The sequence below is a fragment of the Salmo salar genome, chromosome 14, assembly GCF_965601325.2.
Source record: "Salmo salar chromosome 14, fSalSal1, whole genome shotgun sequence".
Lineage (NCBI taxonomy): Eukaryota > Metazoa > Chordata > Actinopteri > Salmoniformes > Salmonidae > Salmo > Salmo salar.
This window is the reverse complement of record NC_138304.1, coordinates 10,583,224-10,599,477: the sequence shown is the minus strand read 5'-3', so window position 1 is coordinate 10,599,477 and position 16,254 is coordinate 10,583,224. Positions and strand designations below refer to the sequence as shown.

At 43.2% G+C, this 16,254-nt stretch overlaps 1 protein-coding gene across 2 annotated transcripts in view; it reads right to left on the bottom strand.

The window, feature by feature from the left end:
• Positions 1-16,254, bottom strand: part of LOC100196612 (cell division cycle 73, Paf1/RNA polymerase II complex component, homolog (S. cerevisiae)) — a 72,229-nt gene that overhangs the window by 43,761 nt on the left and 12,214 nt on the right. For both annotated transcript variants that reach the window (XM_014139087.3, NM_001141641.1), the window contains one exon: positions 9,577-9,641. In XM_014139087.3, coding sequence (XP_013994562.1) covers positions 9,577-9,641 — 65 coding nt within the window. The remainder of the gene's footprint in view (positions 1-9,576; positions 9,642-16,254) is intronic.

The window sequence follows — 16,254 nt, the reverse complement described above, 5'->3', positions numbered from 1 at the left end:
TTACGTTTTAGAGAGTTTAAAACAGCAAAGCTGACAAATTGCACTCAGTGCTTTGAGCAGCGCTCTCCATAGACAGACTGGGGAGAGCAGAGTGCCGACTCCCCTACTAAAGCCAAGGTTAGTGGAGTAAAAGTTTGAGTAAAACACCACTGACCTTGATTCTTTCAGCGCTTGCCAGTCTTTCCTGCTACCACTTCAGTCATAGTGATCTGCCGCTGCGGGAACTGTTCTGACATTCTCATATGTTTTTCTGATTCGAAGTGACTTGATTGTCGACATTCTCTAGTTTCCAAAAACATTTGGAAATTGTTTTGCACGGTCGTCAGCTGTTATTTTTGTTGGCAAATGACATTGATTTCTGTTCATTATACTGCCTGTCGGCCATCAACAATCACCCATTTTTGCACGCGAATATGCTGACAGGCCAGGGAGGAGAGATTATTTTTTTAATGTACCTGTTGACGTGTGGTTGGATTGGGCCATTTGCCATGGTAACAGTCCAGTAAAATCGGTAAAAATGACGAACCCGCTTTTGATTGGACCCTTTAATGCGCTAAATGTGTGGATATTGGTCAAAATTGCGAACTACCGCATCATATGCGTTGATTTTGCATTGAATTATGCGATCACAGAATCCTGGAGGGACTGCCCTCTGTGGAAAGATGACTCTCACCGACACGAACATGTCGGTTGTTTTGCTCTAAGACGCCCATTTGGACACAAGACTCGTCTGAACGTCCCCTGGTACCAGTTGAAAAAAATGTATGGAAGTACACTGAACAAAATATAAAACGCCACATATTGTTCGTCCCATATTCATGAGCTGAAATAAAGAAAAAAAAAAATACTAGGAATTTTCCATGTGGACAAAATGCTTGTTTCTCTCATTTTGAGTACTTCTGACTGCAATAAAGGCCTTTTGTGGGAAAGGCTCATTCGGATTGGCTGGGCCTGGCTCCCCAGTGGCTGGGCCTGACTTATCCTCTGCTGTAGAGTAGAAGTATACACATTTCTGCAAAGAATCCCCTACTAAAGGACACCAATAAGAAGAAATGTGCCTGGGCCAAGAAACACAAGCAACGGACATTAGACCAGTGTTAATCTGTCCTATCCAAATGTGAACATTTTGATTCCAACACTATGTCTTTGTCAGACGCAGAGTAGGAGAACGAATTCTCTCTGCATGTGTGGTTCCCACAGTGAAACATGGAGGTGGTATGATGGTGCTTTGCTGGTGACACTGTCAGTGATTTATTTAGAATTCCAAGGCCCACTTAAACAGCATTCTGCAGCGATACGCCATCCCATCTGGTTTGCTCTTTGTGGGACTAACATTACTTTTTCAATAGGACTATGACCCAACACACATCCAGGCTGAGTAAGGGCTATTTGACCAAGGAGGAGAGTGATGGAGTGCTGCATCAGATGACCTGGCCTCCACAATCACCCGACCTCACACCAATTGAGATGGTTTGGGATGAGTTGGACCGCAGAGTGAAGGAAAAGCAGCCAGCAAGTGCTCAACATATGTGGGAACGCCTTCAAGACTGTTGGAAAAGCATTCCAGGTGAAGCTGGTTGAGAGAATACAAAGCTGTCATCAAGGCAAAGGGTGGCTACTGTGAAGAATCTAAAATCTATTTTGATTTGTTGAACAATTTTTTTGGTTATACATGATTCCATATGTGTTATTTAATTTGTTTGATGTCTTCACTATTATTCTACATTGTAGAAAATAGTAAAAAGAAAAGAAAAACCATAGAATGAGTAGGTGTCCAAACTTTTTAAATGGTACTGTATATTTATAGAGACAGTTTACTGCCAAAAACAAGGGGTTAAATAAATAACACACACACAAAGTGTCCTGATTTTTCTCATACAGTGCATTTGGAAAGTATTCAAAACCCTTTCTTTTCCCCTCATTTTGTTATGTTACAGCCTTACACTACATTTTTTAAATTGTTTTCCTCATTAATCTACACACAATACCCCATAATGACGAAGCGAACAGGTTTAGACATTTTTGGAAATGTATTCAAAATAAACAGAAATACCTTACATAAGTGTTCAGACCCTTTGCTATGAAACTCGAAATTGAGCGCCGCGCATCCTGTCTCCATTAATCATTCTTGAGATGTTTCTACAACTTGGACTCCACCTGTGGTAAATTCAATTGATTGGACATGATTTGGAAAGGTGCACACACATACAGGTCAATATAAGGTCCCATAGCTGACAGTGCAGTCCATTTGGCAAATCTGACCATAATTCTATCCTCCTGATTCCTGCTTACAAGCAAAAATTATAGCAGGAAGAACCAGTGACTCGGGCTATAGAAAAAGTAGTCAGATGAAGCAGATGCTAAACTACAGGACTGTTTTGCTAGCACAGACTGGAATACGCTCTGGGATTCTTCCGATGGCATTGAGGAGTACACCACATCAGTCACTGGCTTCATCAATAAGTGCATTGATGACGTCGTCTCCAAATTGACTTGATGACGTCGTCCCCAAGCCATGGATTACATGCACCATTCGCACTGAGCTAAAAGGGTAGAGCTGCCTCTTTCAAGGAGCAGGACTCTGACACGGAAGCTTATAAGAAATCCCACTATGCCCTCCAACAAACTATCAAACAGGCAAAGCGTCAATACAGGACCTAGATCGAATCGTACTACACCGGTTCCGACGCTCGTTGGATGTAGCAAGGCTTGAAAACTATTACAGACTATAAAGTGAAGCACAGCCGAGAGCTGCCCAGCGACACAAGCCTACCAGACGAGCTAAATAACTTCTATGCTCGCTTCGAGGCATGTAACAATGAAATATCAGCTGCTCTGGATGACTGATCACGCTCTCCGCAGCTGATATGAGTAAAACATTTAAACATGTCAACATTCACAAGGTCGCAGAGCCAGATGGATTACCAGGACGTGTATGCACTGACCAAATGGCAAGTGTCTTCACTGACATTTTCAACCTCTCCCTGTTTGAGTCTAATACCAACATGTTTCAAGCAGACCACCATAGTGTTCTTGGGCACAGGGACAAAGGCAAGCTGCCTAAATGACAACCAAACCGTAGCGCTCACATCTGTAGCAATGAAAAAATTTGAAAGGCTGGTCATGGCTCACAACACACCATTATCCCAGAAACCCTACACTCACTCCAATTTGCATTCCGCCAAAACAGATCCACAAATAATGCAATCTCTATTGCACTCCACACTGCCCTTTCACACCTGGACAAAAGGGACACCTATGTGAGAATGCTATTCATTGACTACAGCTCAGCGTTCAACACCATATTGCCCTCAAAGCCCATCACAAAGCTAAGGACCCTGGGAATTAACACCTCCCTCTGCAACTGGATCCTGGACTTCCTGACGAGCCCCCCCAGGTGGTAGGGATCAGCACATCCCTCACGCTGATCCTCAACACAGGGACCTCTCAGGGGTGCGTGCGCATATGAATAATGAATCATTTCACAAGTACCAGTTGATCTACATGAATTATGAAGGGCAGGACATCTGCAAGAGAGAACGTGGGTGAAAGAGAAAAGCGATATGGGTGGTGCACTACAAACCATAAGTGGTAAAAGACATTTAATAAGGTTATACATATTTCTGCCATTTCCAGAGATGAAAATAATGAAACCTCCCTCGTCAGGGTTCAGCCCAATCTTGTTTTATACTGAAAGCACCCCACCCCTGACAATCAGCTAAGCAGAGATCCTAACTAAATACATTGAATAATTCTTATCAAAACAGGTGTCTACAGTACTGTGGTAGTCACTTCAAGGGTGTAGCCAACATTGATGTTAAATGTGTTTCTAGCTTACCATGTACTGTGCCAGTCAAAAGTTTGGACACACCTACTCATTGAAGGGTTCTCCTTTATTTTTACTACTTTCTACATTGCAGAACAATAGTGAAGACATCAAAACTATTAAATAACACATGGAATCATGTAGTAACCAAAATAAAGTGTTAGACAAATCAAAATATATTTAGATTCTTCAAAGTAGCCACCTTGATGACAGATTTGCACACTCTTGGCATTCTCTCAACCAGCTACACCTGGAATGCTTTTCCAACAGCCTTGAAGGAGTTCCCACATATGCAGAGCACTTGTTGGCTGTTTTTCCTTTACTCTGCAATTCCAACTCATTCCAAACTAATCTAAATCGGGTTGAGGTTGGGTGATTGTGGAGGCCAGGTCATCTGATGCAGCACTCCATCACTCTCCTTCTTGGTCAAATATCCTTTACACAGCCTGGAGGTGCGTTGGGTCATTGTCCTGTTGAAAAAAAAAATTATTGTCCCACTAAGCGCCAACCAGATGGGATGGCGTATCACTGCATAATGCTGTGGTAGCCATGCTGGTTAAGTGCGACTTGAATTCTAAATAACACAGTGTCACCAGCAAAGTACCACCACACATGCAGAGATCATCCGTTCACCTACTCTGCGTCTCACAACGACACAGCGGTTGGAACAAAAAATCTCAAATTTGGGCTCATCAGACCAAAGGACAGATTTCCACCGGTCTAATGTCCATTGCTCGTGTGTCTTAGTCCATGCAAGTCTCTTTTTATTGGTGTCCTTTAGTGGTTTCTTTGCTGCAATTTGACCATGAAGGCCTGATTCACGTAGTCTCCTCTGAACAGTTGATGTTGAGATGTGTCTGTGTTGAACTTATTTGGCTGCAATCATAGGCTGGTAACTAATTAACTTATCCTCTGCAGCAGAGGTAACTCTGGGTCTTCCTTTTCTGTGGCGGTCCTCATGAGAGCGAGTTTCATCATAGCGCTTGATGGTTTTTGCAACTGCACTTGAAGAAACTTTCAAAGTTCTTGGAATTTTCCAGATTGACACCTTTATGTCTTAAAGTAATGATGGACTGCCATTTCTCTTTGCTTATTTGAGCTGTTCTTGCCATAATATGGACTTGGTCTTTTACCAAATAGGGCGATCTTCTGCATACCACTCCTACCTTGTCACAACAACTGATTGGCTCAAACACATTAAGGAAAGAAATAACACAAATTAACTTTTAATTGAAATGCATTCCAGGTGACTACCTCATGGAGCTGGTTGACAGAATGCCAAGAGTGTGCAAAGCGGTCATAAAGGCAAAGGGTGGCTACTTTGAAGAATATAATATATTTTGATTTGTGTAACACTTTTTTGGTTACTACATGATTCCATGTGTATTATTTCATAGTTTTGATGATGTAGAACATAGTAAAAATAAAGAAAAACCCTGGAATGAGTAGGTGTCCAAACTTTTGACTGGCACTGTATAATATAGAAGAAACAGAACACTAACACACAACAAATCAGTTAACTATTAATTGATACATAGCTACAACTATATTGCGCATACCATAACAAATAACTGAAAACACAATGTAATAGAATGCACTGAAAATATATAGTGACTATGAAGTTCAGCCTTGACCGAAAAAAATGAAAGTTCAGCATAATTCCGTCACAAAGGAGATATGTGCATTCATCGTGAGTTCTCCTACGCATAAGACTCCACAAAGGATGCTTTGACTTTACAGTTCCTTCTTCAATCACGCAATTCAGAGTAATTGTATTCGGCTTTGTGAATTAACCGTCTTCAGAAGCGTTGATGAAAATGAAGCTTGGAAATGAACTAAAACAGCAGCAATGGCAAAGTATTATCAGTATTAACATTTCAGAATGATAGACATACTGCAGTGGTCTCATTGTAGTGTATGTGTGGATGAGGAAGACAAAGGCAGCTTGACCTTCCCAGGTTTGCCCATTTGCAGAGATGTCACCGAGTCATGACTCATTCCATGTACTCTGTGGTTCCCTACAATCAGTACCTGGAGCCCAATCTCATTATAGACTGGGCAGCCTCTGGACACAGATCACAGGCCCCAAAGACCTGGAGGTGCAGTGAGCTAACAGTACACAACAATATACCTCAAGCTTTGGGTAATAAGTTAGTCACAGAAACCGATCAGAGGAACATGAACTCCCTTTTACAACAGTAGAGTAGGAACTGGACTTCCAACTGGTTTGCATCTGTTATTCTCCAAGGTATGTAATAGTTCAAACATCAAAAAAAGATATAACGTTGATAAGAAGAATATGATCAATGTGAAGATATGCTTTTCGGTATGATTGTCAAAAAAAAGAAAAAAGGTAGGAGCGTGGATCAGAGAACCAGTCAGTATGTGGTGTTACCACCATTTGCCTAATACGGCATGACACCTCATCGATCAGGCTGTTGATTGTGCCCTGTGGAATGTTGTCCCACTCCTCTTCAATGGCTGAGCGAAGTTGCTGGATATTGGCGGGAACTGGAACACGTTGTCGTACACATATATCCAAAGCATCCCAAACATGCTCAATGGGTGACAGGTGTGGTGAGTATGCAGGCCATGGAAGAACTGACATTTCCAGCTTCCAGCTATTGTGTAAAGATCCTTGCGTTATCATACTGAAACACGAGGTGATGGTGGAGGATGAATGGCATGACAATGGGCCTCAAGATCTCATCACGGTATCTCTGTGCATTCAAATTGTCATTGATAAAATGGAATTGTGTTTGTTATCTTTAGTTTATGACTGCCCATACCATGGGGCACTCTGTTCACAACGTTGACATCAGCAAACCACTCGCCCACACCACGTCCGCCCGGTACAATTGAAACCGGGATTCATCTGTGAAGAGCATTTGCCCACTGAAGTCAGTTACGATGCCGAACTGCAGTCAGGTCAAGACTCAGATGAGGACGACAAGCATGCAGATGAGCTTCCCTGAGACGGTTTCTGACAGTTTGTGTAGAAACTCTTTGGTTGTGCAAACCCACAATTTCATCAGCTCTCTGGTAGGCTAGTCTCAGATGATCCCGCAGGTGTAGAAGCCGGATGTGGAGGTCCTGGGCTGGCGTGGTTACACGTGGTCTACAGTTGTGAGGCTGGTTGGACATACTGCCAAATTCTCTAAAACAACTTGAGACGAGGCACCTTATGGTAGATATTAACATTACATTTTCTGGCAACAACTCTCGTGGACATTCCTGCAGTCAGCATGCCAATTGCATGCACCCTGAACTTGAGACATCTGTGGCATTGTATTGTGTGACAAAACAGCACATTTTAGAGAGGCCTTCTATTGTCCCCAGCACAAGGTGCACCTGTGCAACGATCATTCTGTTTAATCAGCATCTTGATATGCCACACCTGTCAGGTGGATGGATTACCTTGCCAAAGGAGAAACGCTCACTAACAGGGATAAACAAAAGTGTGCACAAAATACAAGAGAAAGCTTTTTGTGCATATGGAACATTTCTGGGATTTCTTTTATTTCAGCTCATGAAACCAACACTTTACATGTTGCATTTATATTCTTGTTCAGTGTAAATTAAGCAAATTGCGTTCTCTCCAGCTCAGGGCTCCAGCTATTAGGGATGTAATGATTCACAGATATAAATTTGAACCTGGGACCGATGCATAAGGTACTAGTGCATCGGTCCATGGGACCATTTGAAAACCGAACCAAAACGTTACGAATTGCCGGTTTACTAAATGTTTTTTTTTACTCATTGTTTCATTCCAAAAATAACTCATCTGTTGTGGCTGAATTGACGAGTCCTCTCCTTCAGTTCAGTAGCCTATCATACTTTTACGCATGTAACTGCGTAGAACTATCTGATAAGTGTACAGTTTAAGACAGTTGCTCATGTCAACGAGAGATGGGCTTTATCCCTGTTCTAATAGGCTATTTGTGCATCTGCACAGCGCATTCAGCATTCAAATGCTTGTAAAAATGGCTTTCACACTGTCAAATCATAGGCTTTATAAGTTAAGTGACAACCAATGTAATTTGCTGGGTCATTGTTACCAAATGCGCTGTAGAGAATGGTGTTAAGAGTGGACAACCCACATCCAACTGCTGATTGGAGTTTTCAAACATTCAGAATTTACTTAGATTCAGGTTCACCATAATAAATAGTTTTGATAGTTTTGCTTTAAACAGTCAGGGTATTGTGATTTTTACAACAGGGTCTCTTCATCAAGGACATAATTTTTTAAAAGTTGCATACACATCGTCGCAATGGTCTAGGGGTGTAACGGTACACGTATTAGTACCGAAACGGTCAGTACAGCAACCTCTGTTTGACCCGCCTGCGAATGAATACATTAAAAAAATCCCCCCCCATAAATCTCTATATAGTGCCTTCGGAAAGTATCCCACTGACCTTTTCCACATTTTGTTACGTTACAGCCTTATCAAATGGATTTAAAAAAGAAATAATCCTCAGCAATCTACACAATACCCCAGTCACAAAGCGAAAACAGGTTAAATGTTTGCACATTTATTTACAAACAAAAATCCCTTATTTACGTAAGTATTCAGACCCTTTGCCATGAGACTTGAAATTGAGGTGCATCCTGTTTCCATTGATCATCTTTGAGATGTTTTGTCAGAGCCCTCAAACTCAACTCTGGACAGCGAAGCCAGTTCCACTGCTTGTTTTCAAAATCAGGTAGAACAGAAAACAAGCAGGATCCAGACCTCGTAGAGTAAGAGTTGAATACCCCTGGTGCAGAGAATCATTGTACCATCTAGACCACTGAAAGATCTTTTCAATAACCCAAAATGTGTAGTTTCAGCTGTTTGAAACTGGTGTACAAAACCAAGACTTTAAAACGGGAAGCATAGAAATGGCGCACTTAGAACAAATATACGGCTTCTTGACTTACTTTCAATGAGAATGACAGAACTATAACTGAAATGTGAATTTGGTCAGGTCACCCAAAAAGTTAGATATTGCATCTTTAATTGAGAAGGATATGACCAAGAGCCAACAGGTAGACTGCTACTTAATAGTCAATGGAGGTTAGGCTTGGGTGGTATACTGTATACCGGGCTATATGGAAAAGGCTCAAAGTTTTTTTCAATACCGTCAAAACTAATATTGTAGTTTTCCTATAAATGTTAATATTTGTAGCTACTTTAAGTTAACACCTGCAGTCAACTTGTAAAATACATTAGAGGATAACGCTTACCGTAGTTCCGGAGAACAGTTGAGCCAGTCACGTTTGTTTGTGAATAGCATAACGGGAGAAAGTGGGAGCTGGTGAGTCCATAGCGTTCTATATCTATCGGCAAGTCCAGCTCACTTGAGGTGATGAGGTTACACTTGTATGCAATTCACTACTAAATGTTTGCCATCAGATATCTTACAATGGCTTTCTGCCGTATTTGAGAAGTCCTACTACTAGAGTTTCTTCCCCATCCCCTCTGCTCCGTGTACACCTGCTGCTCTTCCTTCAGAAAAGCATGCATAACAACTTTGTTCATTTGCACAATTTCTCTCACTTATAAATGTCCACACTCACGAAAAATGACATTCGGTAGCTACTAGTTATGCTTGTATAGCTTTATGAGCTCGATTTGCCCGTCGTGGCAATTACGTTAGTTTTTCGCTCATTAGCATTTCGCTAACGGGGTCTATGTGACTTTGCTATTACGTGTGCCAACTGTGTTAGTATTCTGGTAGACGCCCCAAAAGAAGAAAGATGGTCTTACCGTTACAGATTTCAGGGTCATGCCGTGGTAGGTGCCCATGGTATCAATCTTGAATCCCTCCGTTTCTAAAAGGACACAACAAGTCAATCAATCAGTAATGCACGTTACTTTTCAGGTGGCTTGGGTAGGGCTGTGGCGGTCATGAAATTTTGTCAGCCAGTTGATTGTCAATAAAACAACTGCCGTTAATTAACAACACATTCAGCATCTCCTGGCTTCCACGCACAGCCTACAAGCCACTGATGCAGCCTTTGGAACATCTACATTTTAAAAAGTCAAAGAAATCCATGCAATATAGCCTACACCATCACAATAAATCAATTATTCATTTTAGACAGGTCTAAAGAAACATGTTAAGAAAATGTAGTCTATTTCAGAAGAAGAGAATACTTTGAGATGTCCTTATGTTAGGCCTGGATCTGGCTATGACAAAGGTGTGAGCTACACTAGTTCATTTAGCAGACAAGATTTGCTTAGAATTCCACGGCATTATTTTATATTATAAAAGAACACAATTGAACATCGCTGAATAAAATAAACGATTTGAGGGATTGCGCACATGCGGCTATTCTGTGTTGAGCGGTTAACAAAGAAAAAGGTACTCCTATATGCTTACTTTAAATTAATTTATCTAACTTTTAGTTGTGATACAAAAGTTGGGCTATACAGTGCATTCGGAAAGTATTCAAAACCCTTGACTTTTTCCACATTTTGTTATGTTACAGCCTTATTCTAAAATTGATTAGATAATTCCCCCCCCCCCTCGTCAATCTACACACAAAATACTGACAAAGCGAACACGGACATTTAATTCTATATATTTTTTGAAATACTTAAATGTATTTACATTTTAGTCATTTAGCAGACGCTCTTATCCAGAGCGACTTACAGTAGTGAATACATACATTTTCATTTTTTTTGTACTGGCCCCCCGTGGGAATCGAACCCACAACCCTGGCGTTGCACACACCATGCTCTACCAACTGAGCCACCTTTTGCTGAGACTCTAAATTGAGCTCAGGTACATCCTGTTTCCATTGAATCAACCTTGAGATGTTTCTACAACTTCATTGGAGTCCACCTGTGGTAAATTCAATTGATTGGACATGATTTGGAAAGGCACACACACCTGTCTAAATAAGGTCCCACAATTGACAGTGCATGTCAGAGCAAAAACCAATAAACGTGTCATACGTGTCATTTCCAGTCACAACTTGCAGACTTGTTTACGTGCTGCTCTGCATTTTGTTGCCAACCTTACTTTGCTACCTGACAACTTTATGTTTTTTCCCTTTTAAATACCGTTTACATTTTTAGTTTTTCCCTCACTCAACTTTTTTTCATTAAACTTTTTCCACTCCGGACACTTTATTTGGACATGGTTCGTCAGGACTTCCAACAGCCAAAGCTAAGGAGTAACATTAACATGATGCCTTCTAACTGCAGTCGCTTACGGCGAGGATAGCTGTGCTGCAAGCCCAGCTTCAGACGCAATCATTAAGCAAGGGTAATTTCAGTGTAGGAAAGGATGAAACAGCGTCTGTGCCACCAGTAAGTACAGATGGTAACGTTAGTATAAATCCCCTCGCACGGTCCCCGCAGCCGGACAATTTTCTCATGGCTTCTGGTAGGAATGCGCAACTGGTGTCGCTCATTCAGCCAACAGAAACTTTCAACCGGTTCTCCCCATTAAGCAGCGAGTCGGAGTCAGAGGCTGAGCTTTCTCTGGTCTCTACTCCTCCCATTACGGGGTCTGAGACGCCAAAGGCTCCCACCATTAGCTCTGACAAATTGAAAACCCTAGTAATTGGCGACTCTATTACCCGCAGTATTAGACTTAAAGCGAATCATCCAGCGATCATACACTGTTTACCAGGGGGCAGGGCTACCAACGTTTAAGGCTAATCTGAAGATGGTGCTGACTAAAGCTAAAACTGGCGAGTGTAGAGAGTATAGGGATATTGTTATCCACGTCGGCACCAACGATGTTAGGATGAAACAGTCAGAGGTCACCAAGCGCAACATAGCTTCAGCGTGTAAATCAGCTAGAAAGATGTGTCGACATAGAGTAATTGTCTCTGGCCCCCTCCCAGTTAGGGGGAGTGATGAGCTCTACAGCAGAGTCAACTCAATCGCTGGTTGAAAACGGTTTTCTGCCCCTTCCAAAAGATAGAATTTGTAGATAATCAGCCCTCTTTCTGGGAGCCAGCCTGCCAGCTTAGTGGAGTCTGCCACTAGCACAGTCAGTGTAGTCAGCTCAGCTATCCCCATTGAGACCGTGTCTGTGCCACGACCTAGGATGGGCAAAACTAAACATGGCAGTGTTCGCCTTAGCAATCTCACTAGAATAAAGACCTCCATTCCTGCCATTATTGAAAGAGATCGTGATACCTCACATCTCAAAATAGGGCTACTTAATGTTAGATCCCTCACTTCAAAGGCCGTTATAGTCAAATAACTAATCATAATCTTGATGTGATTGGCCTGACTGAAACATGGCTTAAACCTGATGAATTTACTGTGTTAAATGAGGCCTCACCTCCTGGTCACACTAGTGACCATATCCCCCGCGCATCCCGCAAAGGCGGAGGTGTTGCTAACATTTACGATAGCAAATTTCTATTTTATTAAAAAAAATATGACGTTTTCGTGTTTTGAGCTTCTAGTCATGAAATCTATGCAGCCTACTCAATCACTTTTTATAGCTACTTTTTACAGGCCTCCTGGGCCACATACAGCGTTCCTCACTGAGTTCCTATCGGACCTTGTAGTCATAGCAGATAATATTCACATTTTTGGTGACTTTAATATTCACATGGAAAAGTCCAGACCCACTCCAAAAGGCATTCGGAGCCATCATCGACTAAGTGGGTTTTGTCCAACATGTCTCCGGACCTACTCACTGCCACAGTCATACTCTGGACCTAGTTTTGTCCAATAGAATAAATGTTGTGGAACTTAATGTTTTTTCCTCATAATCCTGGACAATCGGACCACCATTTTATTACGTTTGCAATCCAACAAATAATCTGCTCAGACCCCAACCAAGGAGCATCAAAAGTCGTGCTATAAATTCTCAGACAACCCAAAGATTCCTTGATGCCCTTCCAGACTCCCTCTGCCTACCCAAGGACGTCAGAGGACAAAAATCAGTTAACCACCTAACTGAGGAACTCAACTTAACCTTGCGCAATACCCTAGATGCAGTTGCACCCCTAAAAACATTTGTCATAAGAAACTAGCTCCCTGGTATACAGAAAATACCCGAGCTCTGAAGCAAGGAGGAAAATAAGAACAATCTGAAATTTATTTTTGATACTCTCGCAAAGCTAACTAAAAAGCAGCATTCCCCAAGAGAGGATGGCTTTCACTTCAGCAGTAATAAATTCATGAACTTCTTTGAGGAAAAGATCATGATCATTAGAAAGCAAATTACGGACTCCTCTAAAATCTGTGTATTCCTCCAAAGCTCAGTTGTCCTGAGTCTGCACAACTCTGCCAGGACCTAGGATCAAGGGAGACACTCTTGACACAATGATGAAAATAATCATGGCCTCTAAACCTTCAAGCTGCATACTGGACCCTATTCTAACTAAACTACTGAAAGAGCTGCTTCCTGTGCTTGGCCCTCCTATGTTGAACATAATAAACGGCTCTATATCCACCGGATGTGTAACAAACTCACTAAAAGTGGCAGTAATAAAGCCTCTCTTGAAAAAGCCAAACCTTGACCCAGAAAATATAAAAAACTAAAATTGGCCTATATCGAATCTTCCATTCCTCTCAAAAATTTTAGAAAAAGCTGTTGCCCAGCAACTCACTGTCTTCCTGAAGACAAACAATGTATACGAAATGCTTCAGTCTGGTTTTAGACCCCATCATAGCACTGAGACTGCACTTGTGAAGGTGGTAAATGACCCTTTAATGGAGTCAGACCGAGGCTCTGCATCTGGACCATGCCTCAGGACTACCTGGCATGATGACTCCTTGTTGTCCCCAGTCCACCTGGCCGTGCTGCTGCTCCAGTTTCAACTGTTCTGCCTGCGGCTATGGAACCCTGACCTGTTCACTGTGATTACTATTATTTGACTATGCTGCTCATTTATGAACATCTTGGCCATGTTCTGTTATAATCTCCACCCGGCACAGCCAGAAGAGGACTGGCCACCCCTCATAGCCTGGTTCCTCTCTAGGTTTCTTCCTAGGTTTTGGCCTTTCTATGGAGTTTTTCCTAGCCACCGTGCTTCTACACCTGCATTGCTTGCTGTTTGGGGTTTTAGGCTGGGTTTCTGTACAGCACTTTGATATATCAGCTGATGTAAGAAGGGCTATATAAATAAATTTGATTTGAAACCAATCCACGAGGTCGTAAATAAATTTGATACCAAGCCATGAGGTCGAAGCAAATTGTCCATATAGCTCCGAGACGGGATTGTGTCGAGGTACAGATCTGGGAAAGGGTACCAAAAAATGTCTGCGGCATTGAAGGTCACCAAGAACACAGTGGCCTCCATCGTTCTATAAAGGAAGAAGTTTGGAACCACCAAGGCTCTTCCTAGAGCTGGCCGACCGGCCAAACTGAGCAATCGGGGGAGAAGGGCCTTGGTCAGGGAGGTGACCAAGAACCCGATGGTCACTCTGGAGTTCCTCTGTGGAGAGGGGAGAACCTTTCAGAAGGACAACCATATCTGCAGCACTGGAGGAAACTAGGCACCGCTCATCACCTGGCCAATACCATCCCTACGGTGAAGGGATCCTCCTCTCCACCCTCTCCGACCTGGGCATCTCCGGCGCGGCCCACGCTTGGATTGCGTCCTACCTGACAGGTCGCTCCTACCAGGTGGCGTGGCGAGAATCTGTCTCCGCACCACGTGCTCTCACCACTGGTGTCCCCCAGGGCTCTGTTCTAGGCCCTCTCCTATTCTCGCTATACACCAAGTCACTTGGCTCTGTCATATCCTCACATGGTCTCTCATATCATTGCTATGCAGATGACACACAATTAATCTTCTCCTTTCCCCCTTCTGACAACCAGGTGGCGAATCGCATCTCTGCATGTCTGGCAGACATATCAGTGTGGATGACGGATCACCACCTCAAGCTGAACCTCGGCAAGACGGAGCTGCTCTTCCTCCCGGGGAAGGACTGCCCGTTCCATGATCTCGCCATCACGGTTGACAACTCCCTTGTGTCCTCCTCCCAGAGTGCTAAGAGCCTCGGCGTGACCCTGGACAACACCCTGTCGTTCTCCACTAACATCAAGGCGGTGACCCGATCCTGTAGGTTCATGCTCTACAACATTCGCAGAGTACAACCCTGCCTCACACAGGAAGCGGCGCAGGTCCTAATCCAGGCACTTGTCATCTCCCGTCTGGATTACTGCAACTCGTTGTTGGCTGGGCTCCCTGCTTGTGCCATTAAACCCCTACAACTCATCCAGAACGCCGCAGCCCGTCTGGTGTTCAACCTTCCCAAGTTCTCTCACGTCACCCCGCTCCTCCGCTCTCTCCACTGGCTTCCAGTCGAAGCTCGCATCCGCTACAAGACCATGGTGCTCGCCTATGGAGCTGTGAGGGGAACGGCACCTCCGTACCTTCAGGCTCTGATCAGGCCCTACACCCAAACAAGGGCACTGCGTTCATCCACCTCTGGCCTGCTCGCCTCCCTACCTCTGCGGAAGCACAGTTCCCGCTCAGCCCAGTCAAAACTGTTCGCTGCTCTGGCACCCCAATGGTGGAACAAGCTCCCTCACGACGCCAGGACAGCGGAGTCAATCACCACCTTCCGGAGACACCTGAAACCCCACCTCTTTAAGGAATACCTGGGATAGGATAAAGTAATCCTTCTAACCCCCCCTTAAAAGATTTAGATGCACTATTGTAAAGTGGTTGTTCCACTGGATATTATAAGGTGAATGCACCAATTTGTAAGTCGCTCTGGATAAGAGCGTCTGCTAAATGACTTAAATGTAAATGTAAGCATGGGGTTGGCAGCATCTTGCTGTGGGGATGTTTTTTAGCAGCAGGGACTGGGAGACTAGTCAGGAACGAGAGAAAGATGAACAGAGCAAAGTACAGAGAGATGCTGGATGAAAGCCTGCTCAGGACCTCAGACTGAGGCGAAGGTTCAACTTCCAACAGGACAACAACCCTAAGCACACAGCCAAGACAACGCAGGAGTGGCTTCGACACAAGTCTCTGAATGTCCTTGAGTGGCCGAGCCAGAGCCCGGACTTGAATCCGATCGAACATCTCCGGAGAGACCTGAAAATAGCTGTGCAGGTACGCTCCCCATCCAACAAGACAGCTTGAGAGGATCTGCAGAGAAGAATGGGAGAAACTCCCCAAATACAGGTTTGCCAAGCTTGTAGCATCATACCCAAGAAGACGCGACGCTGTAATCGCTGCCAACTGTGCTTCAACAAAGTACTGAGTAAAGGGCCTGAATACTTATGTAAATGTGATATTGACGTTTTTGCAACAAAAACAATCTAAAAACCCATTTTGCTGTGTCATTATGGGGTAGTGTGTGTAGATTGAACATTTTTCTTCTACATTTTGTTACATTCTAAAATGGATGGAGAAAAAAGTTAAGGGGTCTGAATACATTCCGAATGCACTTGATGTTTTAATTTTAAATACATTCTAAGGCTGCATGATGAGACTAATAAGACGAAAA